Source organism: Acartia tonsa, chromosome 7, assembly GCF_053477335.1.
Source record: "Acartia tonsa isolate MP-2025a chromosome 7, ASM5347733v1, whole genome shotgun sequence".
NCBI classification, from domain to species: domain Eukaryota; kingdom Metazoa; phylum Arthropoda; class Copepoda; order Calanoida; family Acartiidae; genus Acartia; species Acartia tonsa.
The window spans coordinates 38,209,014-38,232,336 of record NC_137266.1 but is presented as its reverse complement, the minus strand read 5'-3'; the positions used below and the strand labels follow the sequence as shown (position 1 = coordinate 38,232,336).

Here is a 23,323-nt window from a genome sequence, read left to right as displayed (position 1 = left end):
TTAAGTGGTTTATGAGATCTTAATGGATGAGCCAAAAATACCATAGTAAAGGTAATCAACCCAAAAAATAATGTAAAACCTTCCCTTAACCTACAATAAGAAGCATTACAGCAAAAAAGACACACACACAAACATAAAGACATCTTTATACTTTTATTTAAGGATTAACACAAGGGAGAGAGGGAACATTGGGCTTTTAATTACAAATTGGCTCAACAAATTTAATTGGATTTTAATCGGTTGGTTCATTAATTTACATCCATGATAAGAAAAAAAATAAAATTGGCAAAGAAATAAAATAATATGCGGCAACATAGTCCTAATAATCATAACAAGCAGACAACTCCAAAATATGTCAACAAAACTTTCACTTACAAAATTTCAAAATAGTAAACAACTGTTGATATTTTTTAGCTTTTTCGTGTTTTTAAGCATTATTTAGTGAATATTTTGTTTCAGAATTATCTTTTTAAGTTGAAATATTTAATTTTTATATTAAAAAATATCATTTTCTTTATTTCTTAGTAAACTACACTATATGAAATTAAAACCGGCTTCAATTTATTTCAGATTTAATTATTTAATAATGTAATAAAATAATTTGATTACATTTTGAAATTGAAAATATTATGGTGAAAAATGGCAATTTGTAGAAGATCTAGGGTTATTAAATTTATTATTCTTACAGCGTGAGTATTAATTATTAAATTCAAGATTTTATTATAAAACTTTGGGTTTCAATTACTATTATTTATATTCCAATGTCTTCTCCATCCATGATTTAATCTGCAGAGGACATTTGCAGGGAGCGAGTGGACATTGGGCTGTGTATTACACTGATCCCTAAAGTCTTATAATAATGTTTTCTTATTTGTTGGATTAACAACCTTGGGGACTTTAATTAAATCTTAATTGGTTCAGTTAGTTGAGTGTCCTAACATTTCAACCACTAATTGTAATATACAGAAGGGGTAATTTTGTGAATCATCATTGGGGATGAACATCATTTTATAGGGCATTGTCTTATTACTTTAGATCTTTGCAAGTATTATTTTTTATCACAATTATTTGTCTATTTTATAAAGTAGTAATGTTTTTTTTACTTTAAAGGAAAATATCTCGGTAATGTCTGGTACGATTGAGTTATGTTTTTCAGGGATGCCTTAGATTGGTTTTAGGCTATATATCCTCATTGTAGAACCCCTATTAGAAGCTGCGGGTGCACCTGCTAGTTTACAAACTACTTTACTTAAACGTGCGTCTGTCTTATTTTTGAAATAGGATAAACTTTTCAGAAAGTTTCGCATTGTTCCTTTCTTATTCGTGAAATAATAATTTTAGATTTATCCTCGGAATTTTGTTGAATGTATTCCCAGAAGAGGTAGAGTCGTTTTTCAAACAATTTGCTCCTCCCCCAATCTCTGCAGAGGATGGTGGGGATGATTCTCCCTCAAATAATGAGGACCCCATAAAAGTTGAACATCTAAGAAATCCGCAACCTGCCAAAGTTCAAAGGTGAGATACATATTAATTTCTTTAAAGTAGCAAAGCTACTATAATTAATTTTTAAAAACATTTTCTTTATTTATGACCATTGAACATCTGTTTGTCAAGTTACTTTGTCCGCCCATCCATGTTTTTTTTTGTGCTTTGCTACTTCTTGTTGTTGTCATTCTTGTTTATATGAAGGTTTATTTAATAGGTTTAGCTACGAAAAAAGTGATACATGAAGTTTTTCCGTAGATTAATAAAAAAATTTCTTAGATTAGTCACGATGAAATATGAAGTAAAATAATCTCCTATTACATATTAATTTATTAACACGAAACATCCCTTTACATGTATATGGAACTTTGTATAGTATAAAGTCATAGTGTTTTTCAGCTTACTTTTTATGTTTGATTAAAACATAAGTATCGCATTTCAAAATATTAGAATACAAATGAAATATTTGTATAAAATACAAGGATGACAACATCCTTAAGTACCTAGCAAAGCACAAAAAACATGGATTGACAAAGAAACAAAGTAAGTTTTTTAGTAAATGTTGAATTGTCTTTCAAAATTAAAAATAGAAGTGAAAAATCACATAAATAATGAAAATTAATTTTTAAAAAACCAGCTGGGTTTTCATTAAACCACATTAACCTAGCCTAACTTATGTGATCTTTTTTTAAATGATAAAATGAATTACCCCTCTAAATTAGATTTTTGAATTTTTATTTATAAACCCAATTTAATTTTTTTAGACACAGATCTGACCATGAGCCTTACCTAACCCCAGGAAATCCGGGTAATTTTGAGCCTATCAGGTAAACAAAAACGTTTTCTATTTACTAGTTACCAGTGCAGTGGAAACATTAACATTATTACAAGAACTATAAAGTTTTAGTGATTTCCATGAAGATTAGGCTTTCTCAATGTTTTTAGAATAAAAAAATAAAAATTCTAGAAAAAAATGTTCAAATGAAAAAGCAAAAATCTTTGAATTTTAAAAAATATTTTTAAAAATGTTTTTTAATGTTTTCAACATTTTGGGAAGAAAAAAAATATCGAACTAAAAACCATTGAAAAAAAACCTCCTATGATAACATCGAATAGTATTAATGATAATCTTTCTAGTGCTCCGTGTAAAAATGATGGATGCTATCGTCCTTGTTGATAAATTGAATATCTAACATCTTAAAGTTTTAAAAGTTGTAGATAGAATGAAAACCACAAGTGAAATTAGATTCACTTGAAACAATATGTCGTCATCTTAAAGTTTTAGTTTTGAATGTAAAATTTTTTAGTTTGTATTTTACAACTACTCCATAGATTGGGTATGTCCACATTTCAATCCGTCCGTTCTTGTTACAGTGAGAGGTAGTGTAACACATTTGTTCAAGCTTTGATTAAAAATCTTATAATCTATAATAAAAAGTAGAACGATGTCTGTCTGTCTGTTTGTTTGTTTGATTGCAACGAAGGATCTCGCTAACCGCTGAAACGATTGGGTTCTCCTTAACAGGGTAGCTTCTGATAGGTCCCGGTAAGGTTTATAACTATTTTGGGGGAGGGTACCACCACCCTTCCAAGAGAATTTTTGTTTTACCTATAGAGACTTGAACGCAGCATAGCAAGGTATCGTAGAGACTTGAAAGCAACATAGATAGGTATCGTATTATTATAAAAAAAAACACATTTAAATTGCCTATTGGGGTGTAGCCGCTAGTATAAGAATAAACTAACTAAAGGACAGAAAGGGGGCGGATTTGCCCCCAAAGCTTTTACAATAATCTTTTTTGTTCCAGGGATGAGGTGAACGAAGGACCTGGGGAGGGAGGGGTGGCATACCACCTTCCCGCAAGCCGTGATAATGAAGTCGATGTTAGTGTTAGCAAATATGGTAATTTTTTTTAAAGGCTTGGTGGGGGTGGGGGAGGTTGAGGTTATTGTTATATTGTCCTTCTGAAATTGGCTGCAAATCCAGTGATTAGTTTACGATAAATTGATGTACATCCCCAATGACGAAAATCAAATTATTCCCCTTAGATTATTATTTGAAAAGTTTGAACAGTCATAGTGTAGAACCAACAAATTAAAATAATTCAATAAAAGTGCCCAAAGTTTTAAAGCCCAAGGAATAAGATAAATAGAACTTTGGGTACCAGTGTAATTTACAGCCTAATGTTCTCTTCTATCTATGTTTAAGCCTGTTTGATCCAATAGTAAACATTTCTTAAGATTATGTTGGAATTTAATCATTCTTGTTTTTAGGTATAAATATGGCAGCAAGTAATGATATTTCTTTGGATAGATCTATTCCTGACACTAGGTATATTTTATATATCTATCTTTCTGTCTCTTATGATAAAAAGTAGAACGATGTCTGTCCGTCTGTCTTATCGTCTGTCTGACTATCCGTCTGAAGCTTAAGATAATGTTAACCGATGAACCAATTGGGCTCCTTTCATCAGAGATATATAGCTACTGGTTATTCTACCGAAATCCTCTGTTGTGATTTTCTTCCAATTTTTCCTTTAAAATTTTCTGCCTAACTCTCTAATAATCTGTCTTATTGCTATCTATGTTTATATATATAAAGCTATCTGTCTATGTATCTATCTATTCAGGATGCCAGAATGTTAGAACTGGCACCCAAAAGCCTCTATGGTTATTTCCTGCCAAATTTTCCTTTCAAATTTTATGTCTTATCATCACTATCGATCTATCTTGCTATCTATTTATTTGGCTATGTATCTATCTATCTAGGATGCCAGAATGTAAGAACTGGCACTACCCCATGGACCTGCCAAAAGCCTCTGTGGTGATTGTCTTCCACAATGAAGGGAGGTCTGTCCTGCTGAGAACTGTGCACAGTATAATCAATAGGAAAGCTTCAAAATATTACTTAATCATATACACTAGCGGCTACGCCCTTAGAGGTAAAGGAGAGTTTAAAATAGAAAATTTTTAATGAAATTGAAGGATAAGAGCTGTATTTTTCTCTAGGTTCGATTTCTCTTGAGAAGGTGAAGTTACTCTCTCCCAAAATTGTTACATTATATTCACTGTAAAAGAGAATCATATCGGTTCTTGACATTAGCAATACCTACATCTTAGTATTTAAGCCTCAGCCTGAGGCTGTTTAGCATAGCTGACCAATAGACCAAGGATCTAACGGGATAAGACAATGGCCAATACATTGATTTAAATCCCTAACGATAATACACAAAATTTCCCCCTTTGTAGATTACAATTAGTGGTTGAAACGTTTGGACACTCAACTAAATGAACCAATAAATCAAAATTTAGTGCTCAAGGTTTTTAAGGCAACAAATAAGGAAATGACTTTGGGGACTAGTGTAATAAACAGCCCAATGTTCCCTTTTTGCCTATAGATCGACCAAAACCAAAGGAAAGTAATATGTTGTTGCAATAAAATTAGGACCCCGTCACAATTTCTGGAAGAAGTTTTGCTGGTGGATGATTTCTCAGATCTTAAGGTATACATACAAACTATAAACAAGGATAACAATGTTAATATGTAGCGCAGCAATAACCACACATGACTAGGTTAATAATAACTATTTTTACTGGATTGCAAGAGATACCTATTGAGTTTAAGTTTGAAGCGAAATTTACACAACTAAAATTAGAGTTATAAATCTAATTTTGAAATCATTTATATTGATCTTTGAGCAACTTCTTTACATTCTTTTGTTCGTTTTAATGTCTGTCTAATAAATGTTTAAGTATAAATAATAGATATATAACCCAGACAACTACCTGGCCCAAGTTGTGGGGTCCTTTTTCGTCTGCCAGCAAATTGCTTTCTGCTCTTTTGATTATTACCCCTCTAATCTTTTACTTTTATATCAAAAATTTAAATATGTCTAGACTCAATATAGTCAGTAAAATAATAATTAAAATCTATATAAAGGTAATTTTGTTTATCATCACGGGATGTATTGTGCATCAATTTATCCTTCATTGTCTTAGGATCACTATTCAAAATGTCTGCTTGGTTGGTTGTCAAATTGTTTTTTTTTTGTATAGTTACTGTTTCTCTACTTTAATTTTCTATGCATGTAAAACAGGAATTTCAAGGGATGGGGAAATGATGAAAAATTATAACAAACAAAATAACCACTTTTTTAGTTTTGATCTATTAGTGTATAAGTTTGGACACTGTTAGTTTGTACAATCTAATCAGGATTCAAGTTTAAAGTTTGCTTCTGGGGAAGCAAAATAATATACATACATATCAAAGTTCGGGAATAGTCCCTTTCGTGGCTTTTTATAGGTTATGTTGGGTAAGGTGTTTGTCCCACAGGGTTAGGCAATTAGCCCCGCAGGGTTAGAACTACCCGCAGGGGCTAGAAATATCAGAAAAGCTACTGCAAAAAAACCACGAAGAATCACCCCTTAAGGTTCGCTGCCACGAAAGGGACTATACACCAAAGTCCCCTTCCTTCCTGATGCATGTAAAGTTATAAGTGGAAGGAGGGTGGTTTCAAGATTCCATGTGTAATCACTTCTGCAAAAGTATTATATTTGCTAAATTAACATGCTCGATTAATACACAAAAGTAAAACAAAATGAGACATTATGGAAGGAGGGATTAAGCCTAGAAATAATTTGTGGTTCTTATGACTTTCATGATATAAACAATGCTGCATAAACAAGGTTTGAATTTATGCAGAAAGGATGAAACATCTGAAGATGCAACTCAAATGTTTCTCATAACTTTATAATGCATTTATCTTTTCATTGCTGCGTAGCCTCTTTGTTGGTGTTCTATTTGTGTGTTCATTGGGCAAGGAGGAAACAGTAAATTATACTGGTACCCAAAGTATTTACCTATTGGCTTAAAAACTTTGGGTGCTTTTGTGAATCTCAATACGTTGGTTCAAATTAGCAGTTTCCTATTTTCTTAAGCAATAATTTTAATCTACAAAAGGGGAAAATTTGTTGATCATCATTGGAGACATACTTTATTTAGCAAATCTTATCCATTTTTCAAAATTTAGTTGCTAAACTCATTGAATGTAACTTTCATGACGGTTCCAATTTCGGTGAATTTCTGCTGGATAAAACCGGTTTAATTCTTTAAAAAGGATTATTAGTTTGGTTTCAGAGAAATTGTTCAATTGCAAAAAATTCAAAGATTTAACTTTTTTCATTTTTATTTTCCTATCCGCGGACAACTGGATCTAGACTCGCAACCTTCAAACAATTGCACAATGAATTGTATGTTTAATTCCCCAAATATGAAAGTAATTGTTCTTGTTTATATTTGTGCGTTCTGTTGTTTTTTTTCCTTAAAAACTTTGTAAGGTTTTTTTTGTGCAGAATTTAGATAGGAAAATTTGATCCTGAAAACGTTAAAGTTTACATTTAATTTGTAAGAAGATTTCCTTATTCATAACTGAACAAGGATGGCAACGACGATACATAAAATTTTCCCTCCTGTAGGTTGAAATTAGTGGTTGAAATGTTTGGACACTCAACTTAATGAATCATCCTTTTAAAATTTACTGAAGTCCCCATTGTTAAGCCAACGAATAAGAAAACGTTATTATAAAACTTTAGGAACCAGTGTAATAAACAGCCAAATGTCCTTCTCTTCATGAGGACAAAAAACATTGGCAAACCCAGGGTTCTAAAGGGATAGATCGTTGGGCAATAAATTGATGTACATCACCAATGATAATACACAAAATTACCCCTTCTGTAGATTACATTTTGTGGTTAAAATGTTTGGACACTTAACATAGTGAACCAACCAACCAAAAGTCCCCCAACGAATAAGAAATTTAACTTTGGTGACTAATGTAATAAACAGCTGTACTGTAAATTACACTGATACCATAAGTTTAATAAGCACGTTATGTTATTGGTTTGCTCCAAAATTAATTTAAAAAATTGATTGGTTTGTTCAAAACTAGAAGCTTTCAAACTTTCAACTCAGAAGGGGTCATAATGGGACAATAATCATAAACAAAATTACTTCTTCTGTATATTAAGATTATTGGTTGAAAAGTTTGGACACTACTAGTTAGGAACCTACCAATCGAAATTAAATAAAAGTTTACCCACTTTGGAGCAAATGTGCCAACGAATAAAATAACGCGATTATGAAACTATGGGTACCAGTGTAATTTACACTTCAATGTCCCTCCCTGCTTTATACCAAAAAATGTAAATCATTGACACTTATTATTTTTAGGAGCTTGGAAGTGGTTTGGAAAGCTATATCAAGATTTTCAGAGGAGCTGTGAGGTTAGTAAATTTAAATTTCGGCAGCCGCAGCTCCGGTCATCTCGGCAGCACTAGCCGCAGCTGCATTATTTTGCAGCTACCAAACATAATGGCCATAAATTTAGTTTGTTTGTACGTTAAGATCTTGCTAACTACTCAGCTTATTAAGTTCTCTATTCCACGGAAGCTTTGTATAGGTCCTGGGATGTTTTTAGGCTATTTCTTATTGAATTTAAGTCTTTTTTTCTTATGTTTATCCCCCGACTTAGATAAGTGAGCTCCCTATATGCTAGGGGTGCCGTCGCTAGTATGGAAAACAAAACAAACAACAACTTAATTATAAAGTTTAATATATTCAAAGTTCTAATTTAATAATAATATTTCTTTACAACACAAAGTGCAACATAATAAGATTGTTCATGAAGAGCTAAAATTAAAACCTTAAAAGGGAAAGAACATTAGAAGATATAATAATCTCTAACCCAATAGTTTTAAAAGTTATATTTCACAACCCCTAAGGGCGCTTGAAAAGGGGTAGTTAAATTCGAGAACCAACTTTTTATTTTAGATTTTTTTGAAAGGTAAAAAGAAAGTTATGTTTTGGGGGATATTTTTTTAGGGTTGATTTCTCTTGGGAGGATGGCGGTACCCTCTCCCAAAATAGTTATAAACCTTCACTTTTAAGAAGCTACCCAGTAAATGAGAACCATATCGTTCAAGCGGTTAACGAGATCCTTCGGTACAAATGACAGACAGATATCCTGTTACTTTTTTACAAGGATTCTTGTTTTAGATTAATAAGAAACTCTGAGAGACAAGGATTAATTAGATCCAGAACTATTGTTGATGCGCTACTTAGTAACATAATTATTCTTGTTTTAGATTAATAAGAAACTCTGAGAGACAAGGATTAATTAGATCCAGAACTATTGTTGATGCGCTACTTAGTAACATAATTATTCTTGTTTTAGATTAATAAGAAACTCTGAGAGACAAGGATTAATTAGGTCCAGAACTATTGTTGCTGCGCTACTTAGTAACATAATTATTCTTGTTTTAGATTAATAAGAAACTCTGAGAGACAAGGATTAATTAGATCCAGAACTATTGTTGATGCGCTACTTAGTAACATAATTATTCCTGTTTTAGATTAATAAGAAACTCTGAGAGACAAGGATTAATTAGGTCCAGAACTATTGTTGCTGCGCTACTTAGTAACATAATTATTCTTGTTTTAGATTAATAAGAAACTCTGAGAGACAAGGATTAATTAGATCCAGAACTATTATTGATGCGCTACTTAGTAACATAATTATTCTTGTTTTAGATTAATAAGAAACTCTGAGAGACAAGGATTAATTAGGTCCAGAACTATTGTTGCTGCGCTACTTAGTAACATAATTATTCTTGTTTTAGATTAATAAGAAACTCTGAGAGACAAGGATTAATTAGGTCCAGAACACGCGGAGCTAAAGAAGCCAAAGGGATGTGCATGAAATAGATTTATATGTAGTATAGATGTATATAACCAGACAACTACCTGGATCCCCCTGTTGGGAACTTTTTTGTCTGCTAGCAAATTGCTTTTTGCTCTTTTTTAGAGACTTGGCTTTGTTTTTATATCCGACGCTATTGGTTGATTTTCAAAGACATAATTAAAAGTCGGCGCAGGGTCCTCGGGAAGGGGAAATACTGTTATTTAACCCGGTCCCCCTCTAGTGTTCTAACCTAATGTAGGGTAATTATGTTTAAAATAATTGGGAGTTCATTGTCTTACCCCCTGAAGGTATAAGATAGTAGTCATCATGAACATAAACTGAACACAGGTGTGGTGGTTGTTTTTCTTGACGCCCATTGTGAAGTGAATAAAAACTGGCTACCTCCATTATTAGCTCCAATTTACAGGTATGTAAATTTGTAAAACTTTGATAGGGCTTACTTTTTCATTTTACTATCCGCGGAAGGCTATATATAATACGATGCAATAACTATTGGATGTCTAAAATTTATGAAGCATTTTTGTTTTGGGCTGGGGCCAAAACTAGCAGCTACAACAATGACAGTGCCTATAATCGATGGATATTTGATTACAGAACCTTTTTTTTCAATCACAATTCTTTTTTTTTTTAGTAGATATTCATTTTGATTCAGTATCCATAATAAACGTTTCAGACAATTGGATTATACAACCTTTTACATCAAAAACCAACCATTAAAATCATAATAAAACTATTTTTTTTTATCTAGGAACTATACAACAATGACCGTACCTATAATTGATGGTATTGATCACGAGACTTTTGAGTACCGGCCCGTGTATCAGGGGGATACTCATTTTAGAGGCATCTTTGAGTGGGGCATGCTTTATAAGGTAATTATTTTATTTTCGCCAAGCACAAAAAGTGTATTTTATAAGCTTAACTTCTTCTGTTTATTTAGATTGCTGACGAGATATACCAATTAAACTAATATTATTTCGACTTATTAAGAAAAAATACAATGTTTTCCTTTCTTCAATTGTATAATTAGTGAGGTCTTTCGCTACAGACAAAAAAGCTTACTAGGTACTTTATATAATAGAATATATCTACATAGTTTATCTTGATTTTAGGAAACAGAGTTACCTGAACGGGAGGCCTCAAAGAGGGAGCACAACAGTGAGCCCTACCCCTCCCCAACCCATGCGGGGGGATTGTTTGCCATCAATAGGCAATATTTCCTCTCCTTGGGTGGCTATGATCCAGGAATATTATTTGAACACTCTAAATTATCTTTTTTTATACAGGGAGGGAGGGTACATTGGGCTGTAAATTATACTGGTATATAAAGTTTATTATTAATTATTCGTTAGCTTCAAAACTTTCGGTACTTTAAATGAATTTTGATTGGACGGCTTTAAACTAGCAGTGTCAAAACTTATCAACCAATAATTTGAATCTACAGTGAGGGTAATTTAGTTTTTCATCATTCGGTATCATCATTGTCTTATGTTTCTTTATTAAAATCCCTAATACCTCACAAATTCTTTGAAAACTTACTCATTAATTTTTAAATAGTTGTAAACCTATATGTATATGAAAACGTTATTGTGTTCAATTATGATATGACACAGGGCTTCTGGTTTGGGGTGGAGAAAATTTCGAATTGTCCTTCAAAATTTGGCAATGTGGAGGTTCTATTCAGTGGGTTCCATGCTCCAGGGTTGGCCATGTTTACAGGTTGGTTTCACTTAGATAGACAGACATACAAATGATAGATGAACATATACATATACAGACAATCAGAAGTAGAGACATTCAGACAGACAATTAAACAGACAAACAGAAAGAGAGACAATCAGACAGACAGACAGTCAGACAAACAGACTTATAGACAGACAGACAATCAGACAGTTACATAATCATACAGACAGACAATCAGACAGGCAGACAGATAGATAGATGGAAAGACATACATATTGATAAGAAAGTAGTTATTATATTTTTAACAAATATCTCTGAAAGATGGGTGGGTAAACACTAAACAAAAATGATAAAGGCTTTTAAATGTGCAGAGGTAGATAAATTGATGGCTAAATAGATAGCTAAATAGATAGCTAAATAGATAGATATATAGATAGATAGAAATCTGAATAGTAATGATAATTGACAGCAAATTGAAAGTTGATGAATAGAAAAATTATTAGATAGATATAAGATTTTAGAAATTAGATTATCTTAATGACATGTTTTTTATTTAGAGCATTTATGCCGTATGGATTTGGAAAGCTAACCGAGGGCAAGAAGGGTCCAATTATAACCATCAACTACAAGAGAGTCGTTGAAACTTGGATGGATGGAGATTATAGACAATACTTCTATACAAGGTAATAAAATACCTTTCAACTCTGTTTTATCTATTAGCTTCGCACCTAGCCCCCAGAGACTTCAAGAATCCATATTTTTATTTGGTAAAAGAAAAAAAGAAAATCTCATGAAAAAAGTAAAAGTGGATAAAAAGATGTTTAAAAGCAGTCTGACCGCTATTTATGTCTTATACTTAATTATGCTGATAATTAGGTGTAGGAGCCGATAAAATCAGTTTTGAAATATAAAATCAGCTGAAAAGCAGTCTGACCGCTTTTGATGTTTTTTTATAATTAAGTATGCTTCATATTTATGGGAATGTTGACAAGAAGTTTCAGCCTTCTTTCTTTTACAGGAGCCGAGAAAATCCCATTTCCTTCATAGCGTTCCGGACTGACTGACAGACAAAGTGAATTAAAGAGTAGCTTCGCTAATAAAAAAACAAAACAATATTTCCTCTATTTTGTCTGAAAATAAAACTCAATAAGATAATATTATCACAAGCGATTAATTTTAGATAAGACGGCTGAAAATTATCTCAAAAACTTTTACTAAATCAAATATTTTTCTTCTTCTCATTTTAAAGCAAAGCTTTTCCATCTTCGTCCTTGCGTTATAATCAAGAAATCATAATCATTGAAAAGAAGATTAATTAGGCTATTTTCAATGTTGTGTTTTTAGTTTTTTTAATGCCTATGTTTTGATGTGAATGAATCGTCCTATTTATTTGAAATTTGGAAATATAAATTACTTGGACAATGGGGCATAATAATATATGTAGACTAAGTATCACTATGATTATAAACATTCTTAATTTTTAAAGTTATGTAATGCAGTAGGTAATATACAGTTTATTAGATTTTTAAATGAAAAGTGCTAACAACCTATGATTTTAAATGTTCGTTTGTCCAATTGTCTGAGTTTTTGTTTTTATGGATGTTTTCATCCTTGTTTATATTTATCTTTCATTAAAAAGTTATGGATGATTCTATAACTTTACAAAATTTTGTCACAAAATATTTCAGAGATTTTTTTTATTTCATAGGAAAAATCACAAAACCTACGGAAAGATTTTAAGACAAGGAGGACAATATCCATGAAAGCAAAGATCTACAAATCAGACAGACAACATTTAACAACATTTTAGAAATAATAAAAATTTGTATCAAAAAAGTTATAATAATTAACATTTTCTAATTAAACTTTTTGGTAATGATTATAGAGTTGCTACGCTTTATAAATTGTACCAATTGTTACAGGAATTCATCTTTCATCATTTAGAATTTGACTTAAGGCCAATTCATATATGCATAAATGGATAAGAGCTAAGAGCAAAGTATAACCATATCGTTACGTCGTTGAGCGAGATCCTTCGATATGAACAGAAAGACAGATGTACAGACAGACACGCAGAGATCCTGTTACTTTATTATAAAAGTTATAGAAAAAATAAGTACTATCTAATACTTGTAAATTGATTAGTCTTTATCCTTACCGTGTTTATGACGAACTAACATAACGATAAACATTAGATACAAAATATTTATCTTAAACAGTTAGGGAGTTGAATCCATTTTTATAGAAGCAGAAATATTATCTATGATTATGGTTTGGACCCTCTAAAACTGTAATCTACCTTTCCACTTTCCCCTCTCTTGGTGAAGATATCTTCAACGGCGATACGATTTTTGAAATGTAAGATTCTACTTTCCCTTCTCTTGGTGAAGATATCTTCAACGCCGATACGATTTTTGAAATGTAAGATTCCACTTTCCCCTCTCTTGGTGAAGATATCTTCAACGTTGATACGATTTTTGAAACTTAAATGTGGCACATGACCAATAAATAATTTTATAAACATTTTTTGGTGTTCTAGCTCTTCCTATACAATTAGTGTTCAAACTTTCTGAAAAAAGAAATAGAAATAGCAAATCAAAGGAAAAAGGAGGGACTTTCAAAAATCTATGTATTTGAAATTAAATTTTCAGTATCGCCTCGAAACCGAATAATATCCGCTGGATTAGAACCGGTTTTCAGCCATTATTCATCATTCATCGGATAATATCCAGTTTTCTACGAATGTAAAAATGTACAATCATAATATTAAAACCAGTTTTGTTAACTAGTGCGTTCGGCATCTCCGGGCTTATAAAACTGGTTTATTTTTAATTGTACATTTTTATATCTGCGGAAAGCTGTTTATGATACGATGCGATAAATAACTATTATATATGCCTAGATTTTTTTGTCGGCTTAAGAAAGTTATAATAAATTTTGGTTTATGAAGATTACTAAAATAAAGTGAAACCTTTAAGTAAGAAACATCTAATTATAACATAATCAATAGAGTTATGTTAATACCAGTAGATTTTTCATAGAAGTATTGCACTAGATAGTCATTTAGACACAATAATCCATCCAACTTAGAAAAGTAAGTTTGTTTAAATTTAGTCACATAAGATTAAATTAAAAAGCTTTATCCTAAGAAATTCAACTTATTAAAAAATTTAAAAAAACTAACTACTCTTTCGTGCCAAAATATGTAGACTTTCTAACCATTTATGTGGTCGGAATGTTCCAGTTAGTCCACTAAGTATATTGGGGATCTAGAATTTCTATATCTATTGATTTTTCATATTTCTATACACTCTTTTAATGGATGAATATGTCCTTTTTTTCTATTTCTATATAATAATGCGCGGCTTTTCTATAATTCTTACGTTACGATTAGCTCTTTTCGTAAATTTAGATATGTTAGAATTGTGTCATCGATTTCAAACTTTGCATTATGATTTCTGTAATAGTTAGGTACGTTTTCGATCCTTTATTTCATCCGTTATTAAGCAGATTTACTTACAATTTTGTTTAGATTCTATATATTCATATTATGCTTTTTCAGTTCTGACACTCTACAAGGGTTAATGATCGTTTGTCCTTCCGCTTTTATGGATGTTGTGAACCTTGTTTATGTAAAACTTGTTTTTAATGGGATGTCAAAATTTAACATATTTGTGTGAACAGAGAAATTTTCAATTTTCTAGAGTAAACATTTATACTGAATTCAGCAGGAAGGGGGTGGGACATTTGGATCTTTATTACACTAGTTCCCAAAGTTTTATGATAACGTATTTAACAACTTTGGGGACTGTTTTTAAATTTTGATTGGTTGGTTCTTTAATTGAGTGTTCAAATGTTTCAACTTATAACTTTAATCTACAATTGGGTTAATTTAGTATATTATCATTAGGATATGATATCAATTTATCGGCCATTGTCTTATTCCTTTGATCCCTGGAATTCAGAGTACATTAGATACAGGCAAAGTTGAGTTTTAAAATATTATTGATTTCAGCTGTTCTTGCGGGTGTGTCTCAGTAGTTATTACGACAAGAATAGGTCCCGAAGTGTTTTTTTTTTGTTGGGCTATTGGGAATATAAATAGGTCAACTCCAGAAAATTTATTACAACATCTACTAACAAATACATTTTCTGTTTAAAATAGTTTATTAAGGACACCTTGAAATAAACAAAACATTCGATTATTTTAAAGACATTTTTATACAACTCTTTACCAGGCAGGGAGGGGATATTGGGCTGTTTATTAATTAGTCGCCAAAGTCTTAAATAACGTTTCTTTTTCGTTGGCTTAACAACCTTGAGGACCGTATAAAATTTGATTGGCTGGTTCATTTAGTTGGATGTCCAAACGTTTCAAGTAAAAATTTTAATCTTCATAAGAAGTAATTTTTTGTATCATCATTGGGGATGTACATCAAGTTATCATCCATTGTCTTATCCCTTAAGATCCTTGGCTCTTTACTCTTGTTTAAAAGTGAAGATTAAATTACATTATCTTAATAAATGTTTTTAGCGGCTATGATGCTCATAAAGGCACTTCATAAGTAAGGGTAGGTGGGAGAAAACACCGCTCTTTAAATTTTAACTTAAAAAAGAAAAGTAAAAAAATTCTGATGTTAAGGTCATTTTTAATGCCTTTTTGTTACTGTATTTTATACTAGCGTCTACGCCCCCTAGAAGCCTCTAGGAGCTCTTGAGGAGGAGGGAGTTGAATTAGATACCGTCCCAATGTTTTATTTCAGATTTAAAAAGATATGAACAAAATTTTTTTGGGGGGATTTTTTTCAATGGTGGGGGATGAAACTCCAGGAGCCCCCATTTTTAATATTAGATATTAAGAAAAAATTAAATATTTTTTTGTTGTTGTGGGGGGGGGGGGTAAATTGTTTCTAGGGGCGATTTCTCTTGGTACCCTCCTCCAAAATAGTTATAAACCTACTCAGGATCTATGAAAAGCGACCTTGTAAAGGAGAACAATATTGGTTCAGAGGTTAGCGAAATCCTTCGGTACAGACAAATAGACATCTTGTTACTTATGATATAAGATTTTTTTTTTAAGGGAGCCGACAGCCAAGTTTGCAGATATGGGTGATATCTCTGAACAGTTGGAATTGAAACAAAACTTGGAATGCAAATCATTTGATTGGTACATGAAAAATGTTGCTTATGATATGCTGGAAAAATATCCTAAACTACCCGAGGTAATAATTTTGTATTTTTGTGTTACAATGTCTCTAGGGGCACTTAAGGTGGGGGTGGGAAGGTTTGAAGTCAACCCCTAACTCAAATTTTATTCAAAAGATTTTAGGGGCGATATTTCCAAGTCATACCTTTCCCTGGAATGGTTACAAACGTTCCAAGGAAGTATGTAAAGCTTTACTGTTAAGGAGAACCATATTAGTTCAGTGGTTAGATCCTTAGTGAGAAAGACAAACATTCTGCTAGTTTTATATAAGGATTAATTATTAAACTAAAGCTGCTTTTTAATCATTTAATAATTAAATCATATTTTTGCAGCATATTAATTGTTTTCTTTTTGGTCTGATATTTTTCACTTTTATAATATCTGTATAATAATTAGCTGTTATCTTCTTGTTTTAGAATGTTGAGGTTGGGTCTCTTGTAAATGATGGGGATGGCTCCTGTCTGGATACAATGGGTAGACAAGCTCCAGCCATTATAGGTTAGTTAATATTCTTGTCTTGATACAATGGGTAGACAAGCTCCAGCCATAATAGGTTAGTTAATATTCTTGTCTTGATACAATGGGTAGACAAGCTCCAGCCATTATAGGTTAGTTAATATTCTTGTCTTGATACAATGAGTAGACAAGCTCCAGTCATTATAGGTTAGTTAATATTCTTGTCTTGATACAATGGGTAGACAAGCTCCAGTCATTATAGGTTAGTTAATATTCTTGTCTTGATACAATGGGTAGACAAGCTCCAGTCATTATAGGTTAGTTAATATTCTTGTCTTGATACAATGGGTAGACAAGCTCCAGTCATTATAGGTTAGTTAATATTCTTGTCTTGATACAATGGGTAGACAAGCTCCAGCTATTATAGGTAAATTTGATCCTATACCAATTTCTCGCACATCAATCAGGAACGTCCAAGGATTGTGAAATGGTTATTTTCCAATTCCAATTTTACTCCTTTAAGACTTTGTCCGCCTGTCTGTCACCTTTTAGCATGCTTTAATTGTTATCGACCATATAAGTATATTTTCGTAGTTTGCATTATAGGAATTAATTTGGCAATTCCCTGCAAATGCCTATAGCGCATTTATCAACCCCCTCCCTTTTTAAAAATAAATAGAAAATATGGAAGGGGGGTTGGGGGTGGGTAGACTCGCAGTTTTACTGCTTACCCCGGTGATTGGTTAGCGAAATAAAAAAAAATTCCTTCCCTTATTTTGTTTAATTTATTAAATAATTGGAAGGGGTATTCGATCGGTGCTCAATAGTAACTTTGAAGGAAAACACATAATTTTTTTTTCTTCTAAATATTTAGGTGTTTCCCAGTGTTACGGAAGTGGGAATGGAGAGTTGGTCAGATTAAATGTCAAAGGAATTTTGTTCATACAAATATTATCAAAAGTATTTGTAATAAATATAGCAGGTCTAGATCCTTAGTAAATTGGACCAATAAGAATAAAGTAAGAAACAACCCGATCATATTATTGGTTAGAACGTGTACAAATTTTGGTACAACACAAATTTTTAAATGGTAATTTTTACATTTCATCCATATGTTTAAGTAAGCTATAAAGAGTTTAATTTAATAAATATTAGAGGTTGGATGTTTCCCCTCCCAACCTAGTTATTAACTTCCCCCTTGGAATTAAAGAAAGCTTCACTATAAAGTAGAACCATATCTATTCATTTGTTGGAGAGATCCTAAGCTACACACACAAACACACACACACACACAGATAGACATTCTGTTAAGTATATTTTCATAGAAATTAGATTATTTCTAAAATTATTTAGTCGATGATTCCTATTTGGTTAATGTGTACAATAATGTGACTCTGTTTTTCTTTATTAGTAAATAAAAGTTAAAAAAAATTGCTTGTAACAATTTTGTATGAACAACTGTGGTATGATAGGACAACTTGGAATTGGAGAAAGATGTATAGATGCAACCCTCGCCAGTGTTAGGTTAATATTCTGCCCTGAAGGTAAAATTATATTTTGATTTCAATATTGTGCTAATAGTTTATATTTTTTTAGCTTTATTACAATATAACATACAGGGTGGGGAAAATAAAACCGGACAAATTCTATTTTTTAAATCAATTGAACATAAAATCGTTATTTTTAAAGATTTTATTAAATTTCAAAAACTGGGAAGTAAATTGGGTATAAGACTATTAGATTCAATAAAATCGCCGCCATCCCGAATCCCCGCCTCTACCCGCCCGTAGGCCCTGACCACCATGTCCCTGTCCAAGCAGGCGAAGTCCTCCTTAATAATGGCAATTAGGGAGGTCTTTGTGGAATGGGCATGTCCATTGGTGCATGCTTCAAATTAGCCCCAGGCAAAATAGTCCATTGGATTAAGATAGGGGCTGCTGGGAGACCACATGTCCTTCGGGACGTAGTAACCGCAGGATCCAAATTCACCCATCTTTCAAGCTAACCTTCGACACGGCGGCTCTCATTTGGGCCAAAGTTAAGCTAGAACAGAGTTCTATACCTTTTTAGAAATTACATGAAGATTTACCTAGGGTTATCAGAGCAACCCCTAGTCTTAAACGAGTTTCAGGGTTCCATATGGGCCCCTAAAAGTCCAGAACCGAGAAATATTCAAGATTTTAGACGTTTTTGACATCTGCCACGTTTCACTTTGCCGGAGTACTACGGGCAAGCCAGCTGGGATAGAGAGCTCTAGTCTTTTCTAGTGTCTTACTTATGTGTCCAACAGTAACTCCAGCAATTTTTTAAGTCTATCTCATCTACAGATGGACCCAAGGTCAGATTTAGTAGGCTATAGTCGAGAATCCATGATATAGTACGGGTGCACTCCGAATCCGCCTTGTTGAACATATGCGCAACCAGCTCGGAGTATATGTTCTCCATCGTCCAAAGATTTTTGGTCAAACGTCCTGATTAGTCAAGTAGTGTTGGAGCTATGGCCGTTTGAAAAATGTCCGGTTTTATTTGCCCCACCCTGTATTTGTTGTAATATTTAAGTTTTTTATTGAAAGGAATATAATGATTCATAAAAAAAGGTTTTATAACCAGGCAAGGGAAGTATGAAATTAAAGGGTTGTTTGTGATCAATGGAAAAAAATACCCCAATCCCTCATTTATAAAGAAGGCGTCTTAACTTTTTTGCTTTTTATTTAGAATAGCTAGCCGGTGCTTTTAGTACGTAGTAGATGTAAAATTTTCCATAGAATTCAGATATGCAATCGTTTTTTTTTAGACCTCTTATTTTTGAAGTAATTTAAGTTTTTAAAAAAATAATTAAGTCGGTTTTAAGGTACTAAAACGGAACAAAAAAGAGAAAAAAATAGCCAAAATGAACAAAAATAGTAAGATCTTTAATTTGACACCTTACTTTTTTAATTCTGTTAAGTAGGTAATTGTTAAAAAAATCAATTTTTTTAACCTCGCTGAACGAAAACTTTAAACCTAAATATTTTCTCTCACAGGCATAAAAAATATGTGTTTATATATGACTTTAGAATGAAAAAAATATTACGAATTCATTCTAAGCAAAATTGAAAAAGTTTTATAAAAATATAATAAAAAATATAAGTTTATTTTAAGAATCATAATTTTCGGCTTTAAAGGGTTTACTTGAACAAAACCTAAACAAATGTACATACACTGTAACAGATATTTTTAAACACAAGAAACAATAATGCATTTTTAACTGCATTGTTTTGAAGTTTATAAACAGATTGAAGCATATTTGTTCATTCTTTACATGTTATGTAAGTATTACTATTTTTATTGTAGTATCTATTGTATATATTGTATGAATATTATCCTTTTTTTTGTCAATTCTATTGGTTAAGTTTTGAGTTGTAGCTTCTTGATTTGTCAATTTTTGAGATTTTTGATTGGCTAGTTGGGTATAGTCCTTTTCACGACATCCCTCCATAAGGAGCGATTCTTCGTATTTTTCACAGTAGCTTTTCTCCTATTTCTAGCCCCTGCGGGGGGCTCTAACCCTGCGGGGCCAATTACCTAACCCTGTGGGGCAATCACCTAACACAATATAACCTAACCTAACCTAAAATAACCTATAAAAAGCCATTTCAAAAATACGAAGAATCGCTCCTTATGGAGGGATGTCGTGAAAAGGACTATACCCGGCTAGTTTAATAGTTACAATTAAGTGTTGCCTGTAAAAATATAATATTTTAGGCCATTTTTATTTTTTAAAGTTTTTACTTTTTTTCAATTTTGCTTAGAATGGATTTGTATTATTTTTCTGATTCTAAAGGTATATATGAACCCATATTTTTTATGTCTATGTGAGAAAATATTTAAGTTTAAAGTTTTTAATAAACCGAGGTTAAAAAAATAGATTATTTCAATAATTACTCAACAGAACTTAAAAAGTAAGGTGTCAAATTAAAGATCTTAATATTTTTGTTCATACTGGCAATTTTCTTCTTTTATTTTGTTGCATTTTAGTACCTTAAAACCGACTTTTAAAAAACTTAAATTACTTCAAAAATAAGAGGTCTACAAAAAAAACCGATTGCATATCTGAATTCTATGGAAAATTTTACATCTACTACTTACTAAAAGCACCAGCTAGCTATTCTAAATAAAAAGCAAAAAAGTTAAGACGCCTTCTTCAGGGGGAGGTTAGTTTTGTGCACGGAAGACACTTTAATGGAAAACACCTATAATTGCACTTTCAAAAATTATCTCAACCATAACATTTAAAATTAGTAACTACTGCTGCTTCATAACTATATATACCTATTTTAAAGAAAAAAATCTTCATTATCAATCGCATCTGTCAAATTGTTAAAATATATACCTAGGTAATAAAAAAAATACAGCTGCTGTACAACATATATACATCTTTACTCTTATCAAACCTATAATTGCATTGCATACTATTTAGGTTCAGTAAGCGGGCCTTGGAGTTACAATGCGGGTCAACTTAAGCACAAGAAATATAAAACGTAAGTAAATCTTCTATATAATGTTGTTTGTGTGCTACTTAAGATCTTGAAAAGTTTAAACATGGGTGAATTCCATCACAGTTGGACTTTGAGAACTCGTAGATTTTCGTTTGTCAAAATAACCAATCAAAAGCCATTTTGAAAATAAGACCGAAAGGGACTATACCAAAAAAATAAGACGAGTGGGGGTTAGTGATCTTACATTGCAAGAAGCCATCCACAACCCTTTTAGGTTTATACATAAGCTTTGTGAAATTTAATTTATTTTCATACCCCGTTTTATGCTTTTTACTTATATTTTCATCCTTTCAGATGTTTGGCAGTTGGATCAAAATTAACATTAACAATGGCGGCGTGTCAAGACAAATCTTCCATGAAGTGGAAATTTATTTTCAATAAGCCTCGCTGGGCGTAACAAATTTATCTTCAACAAGCCTCGCTGGGCGTAACATTAGAATAAAACAATAGAGAGGGAAGGGGTAACCAACTGTATGTCCCCACCCCGTGGACCCTGTGTCGACTTTGAATTGGGTCTTTGAATATCAGCCAATAGTATTTAAATATTTTTACAGCCAAGTCGCTTCAAAAGAGCAGAAAGCAATTTGCAAGCAGAATAAGAAGGTCTCCAAGATTAGGGCCAGGTAGTTGTTTGGTTTACACATCTATATTTTTAAATTCATTGGCGTAACTGGCAGATTATTAATAAACTAATAGAACAGGGCATACAAAGATTATTCAAATAGAAAACATATAAAGTATTATTTTAAGAAGCTCTAATGGACTGATTTTTAAAATTGTTTTGGCCAGAAGCGCTGGTAAAAATGAGATGGGTAGTTACATTCGGCCCCCTTAGAGATTCACCTCTCCCTCTACTTGACAGTAGTCTACTCCCCTTATACACACCCCTATCAAAAGGATGGGGGGGGGGGGGGGGTGTCAAATTAAAGAAGGCACACACCCCATTAAATTTTAGAGGGGTGTGAAAAACAGTTTTAAAAGATGTAGAAGTTTTAACCACCCTATAAAATGCCTATGCGTCTAGCGGCGGAGTTTCTATTTGTTTTGATGATTCAACCAAAATATTTATATAAAATTAAGTTTTTCAATCCCACACACAAATCTATATACTAATATTAGATTAATTATGTAAACCTTTTGTAAGTGACCTGCCAAATTTTATAAACCTTTTTTACATAACATGTACTTTTGTACGATTCTTTTACAATTTTATCAGGGCTCGGCAGACGCCGTACAAATTGAAAAAACGGCAATTAAAGGGGATAGTTAGACTTTTCTATTATCTTACAATTGTAGGAAAATAAATATTAAAAGTAGCCACAAAATGCAAACTTGCACTGTCACAATATCAAGTGGAATCTCATAAAAATAAAAAGTGCATCTAGCTCCAAAATAAGGCTACCAGCCAAATAGGTAACTTATCTTAGATATACCTATATTTTTATGCGCTTCTAACTTATCTGCACTATTAGTAGAATTAACTTAATTAGTCACAATCTCAACCTATTATAGACAGCTTTTCGCGGATAATAAAATTAAAAATTAAAGTTTAGCTCCGATGGTTCGAAGGCTAGAGATTTTTTGTTGTAATTTGTGGAAAATTGTCGATAATACGATGCTATACATGATTTTTCAGTATGGCTGAGAATCTGTTCAAATCCAGCGGATATTTATCAGTTTCGAAGCCATAATTATTTTTTTTGTATAGGCCATGTAATTAAAGTCTGCACTATCCTACTATACCAACATTTTTTTTTTATAAAATACCTTCATGAAATTGTACCTAACTAACTTCGTAACTATAGATCTAAAATGAATTGTCTTTTTTACAATGTAAGAAGCATAGCAAAAAAAACACAGATTTTTAATAAATCTCCCTAATTTTTTATAGGGTTTAATTTTTTATCATATATAAGGCTTTGACACTTTTGTACTTAATGATTTTGTAACAAATTGCTTTTTACTAGACTGTTTATTAATTGTTATATGTAACTACTCAAATGTGATGATAACTTTTTATTTGTTTCTTTGTATATTTTTGTATAAATTTTAACACTGATTTTTTGTTACACATTCTTTGCCAATTCATTATTAAATTGCGTTCGAAATAACATCAAGTTCTGCCTTTTTTATCAGAGGCCACAATGCAATCCTGTTATATTAAGTAGTAAGGTTTTTTGTTTGAAGCTTTAGAT

At 32.0% G+C, this 23,323-nt stretch overlaps 1 protein-coding gene across 1 annotated transcript; it reads left to right on the top strand.

Annotated features, from left to right (window-relative positions):
• Positions 1–568: 568 nt before the first annotated feature.
• LOC145324532 (N-acetylgalactosaminyltransferase 7-like) lies at positions 569–22,885 on the top strand. The gene is made up of 20 exons (XM_080167115.1): positions 569–689; positions 1,342–1,515; positions 2,250–2,312; positions 3,294–3,388; positions 3,760–3,817; positions 4,255–4,376; positions 4,933–4,988; positions 7,715–7,767; positions 9,163–9,231; positions 9,574–9,651; positions 9,994–10,117; positions 10,358–10,487; positions 10,856–10,964; positions 11,486–11,611; positions 16,009–16,150; positions 16,551–16,632; positions 17,465–17,572; positions 18,063–18,134; positions 21,050–21,110; positions 21,423–22,885. The coding sequence occupies exons 1-20, from the start codon at positions 640–642 to the stop codon at positions 21,523–21,525; spliced, it is 1,875 nt and encodes a 624-aa protein (XP_080023241.1). The 5' UTR covers positions 569–639; the 3' UTR covers positions 21,526–22,885.
• The last annotated feature ends 438 nt before the right edge of the window (positions 22,886–23,323 follow it).

Coding starts and splice junctions, on each gene's coding strand:
- LOC145324532 (XM_080167115.1), top strand. CDS start 640: ATGGCAATTTGTAGAAGATCTAGGGTTATTAAATTTATTATTCTTACA. Junction 10,488..10,855: donor CTCCTTGGGTGGCTATGATC/CAGGAATATTAT, acceptor TATGATATGACA/CAGGGCTTCTGGTTTGGGGT. Junction 16,151..16,550: donor AATATCCTAAACTACCCGAG/GTAATAATTTTG, acceptor TTCTTGTTTTAG/AATGTTGAGGTTGGGTCTCT.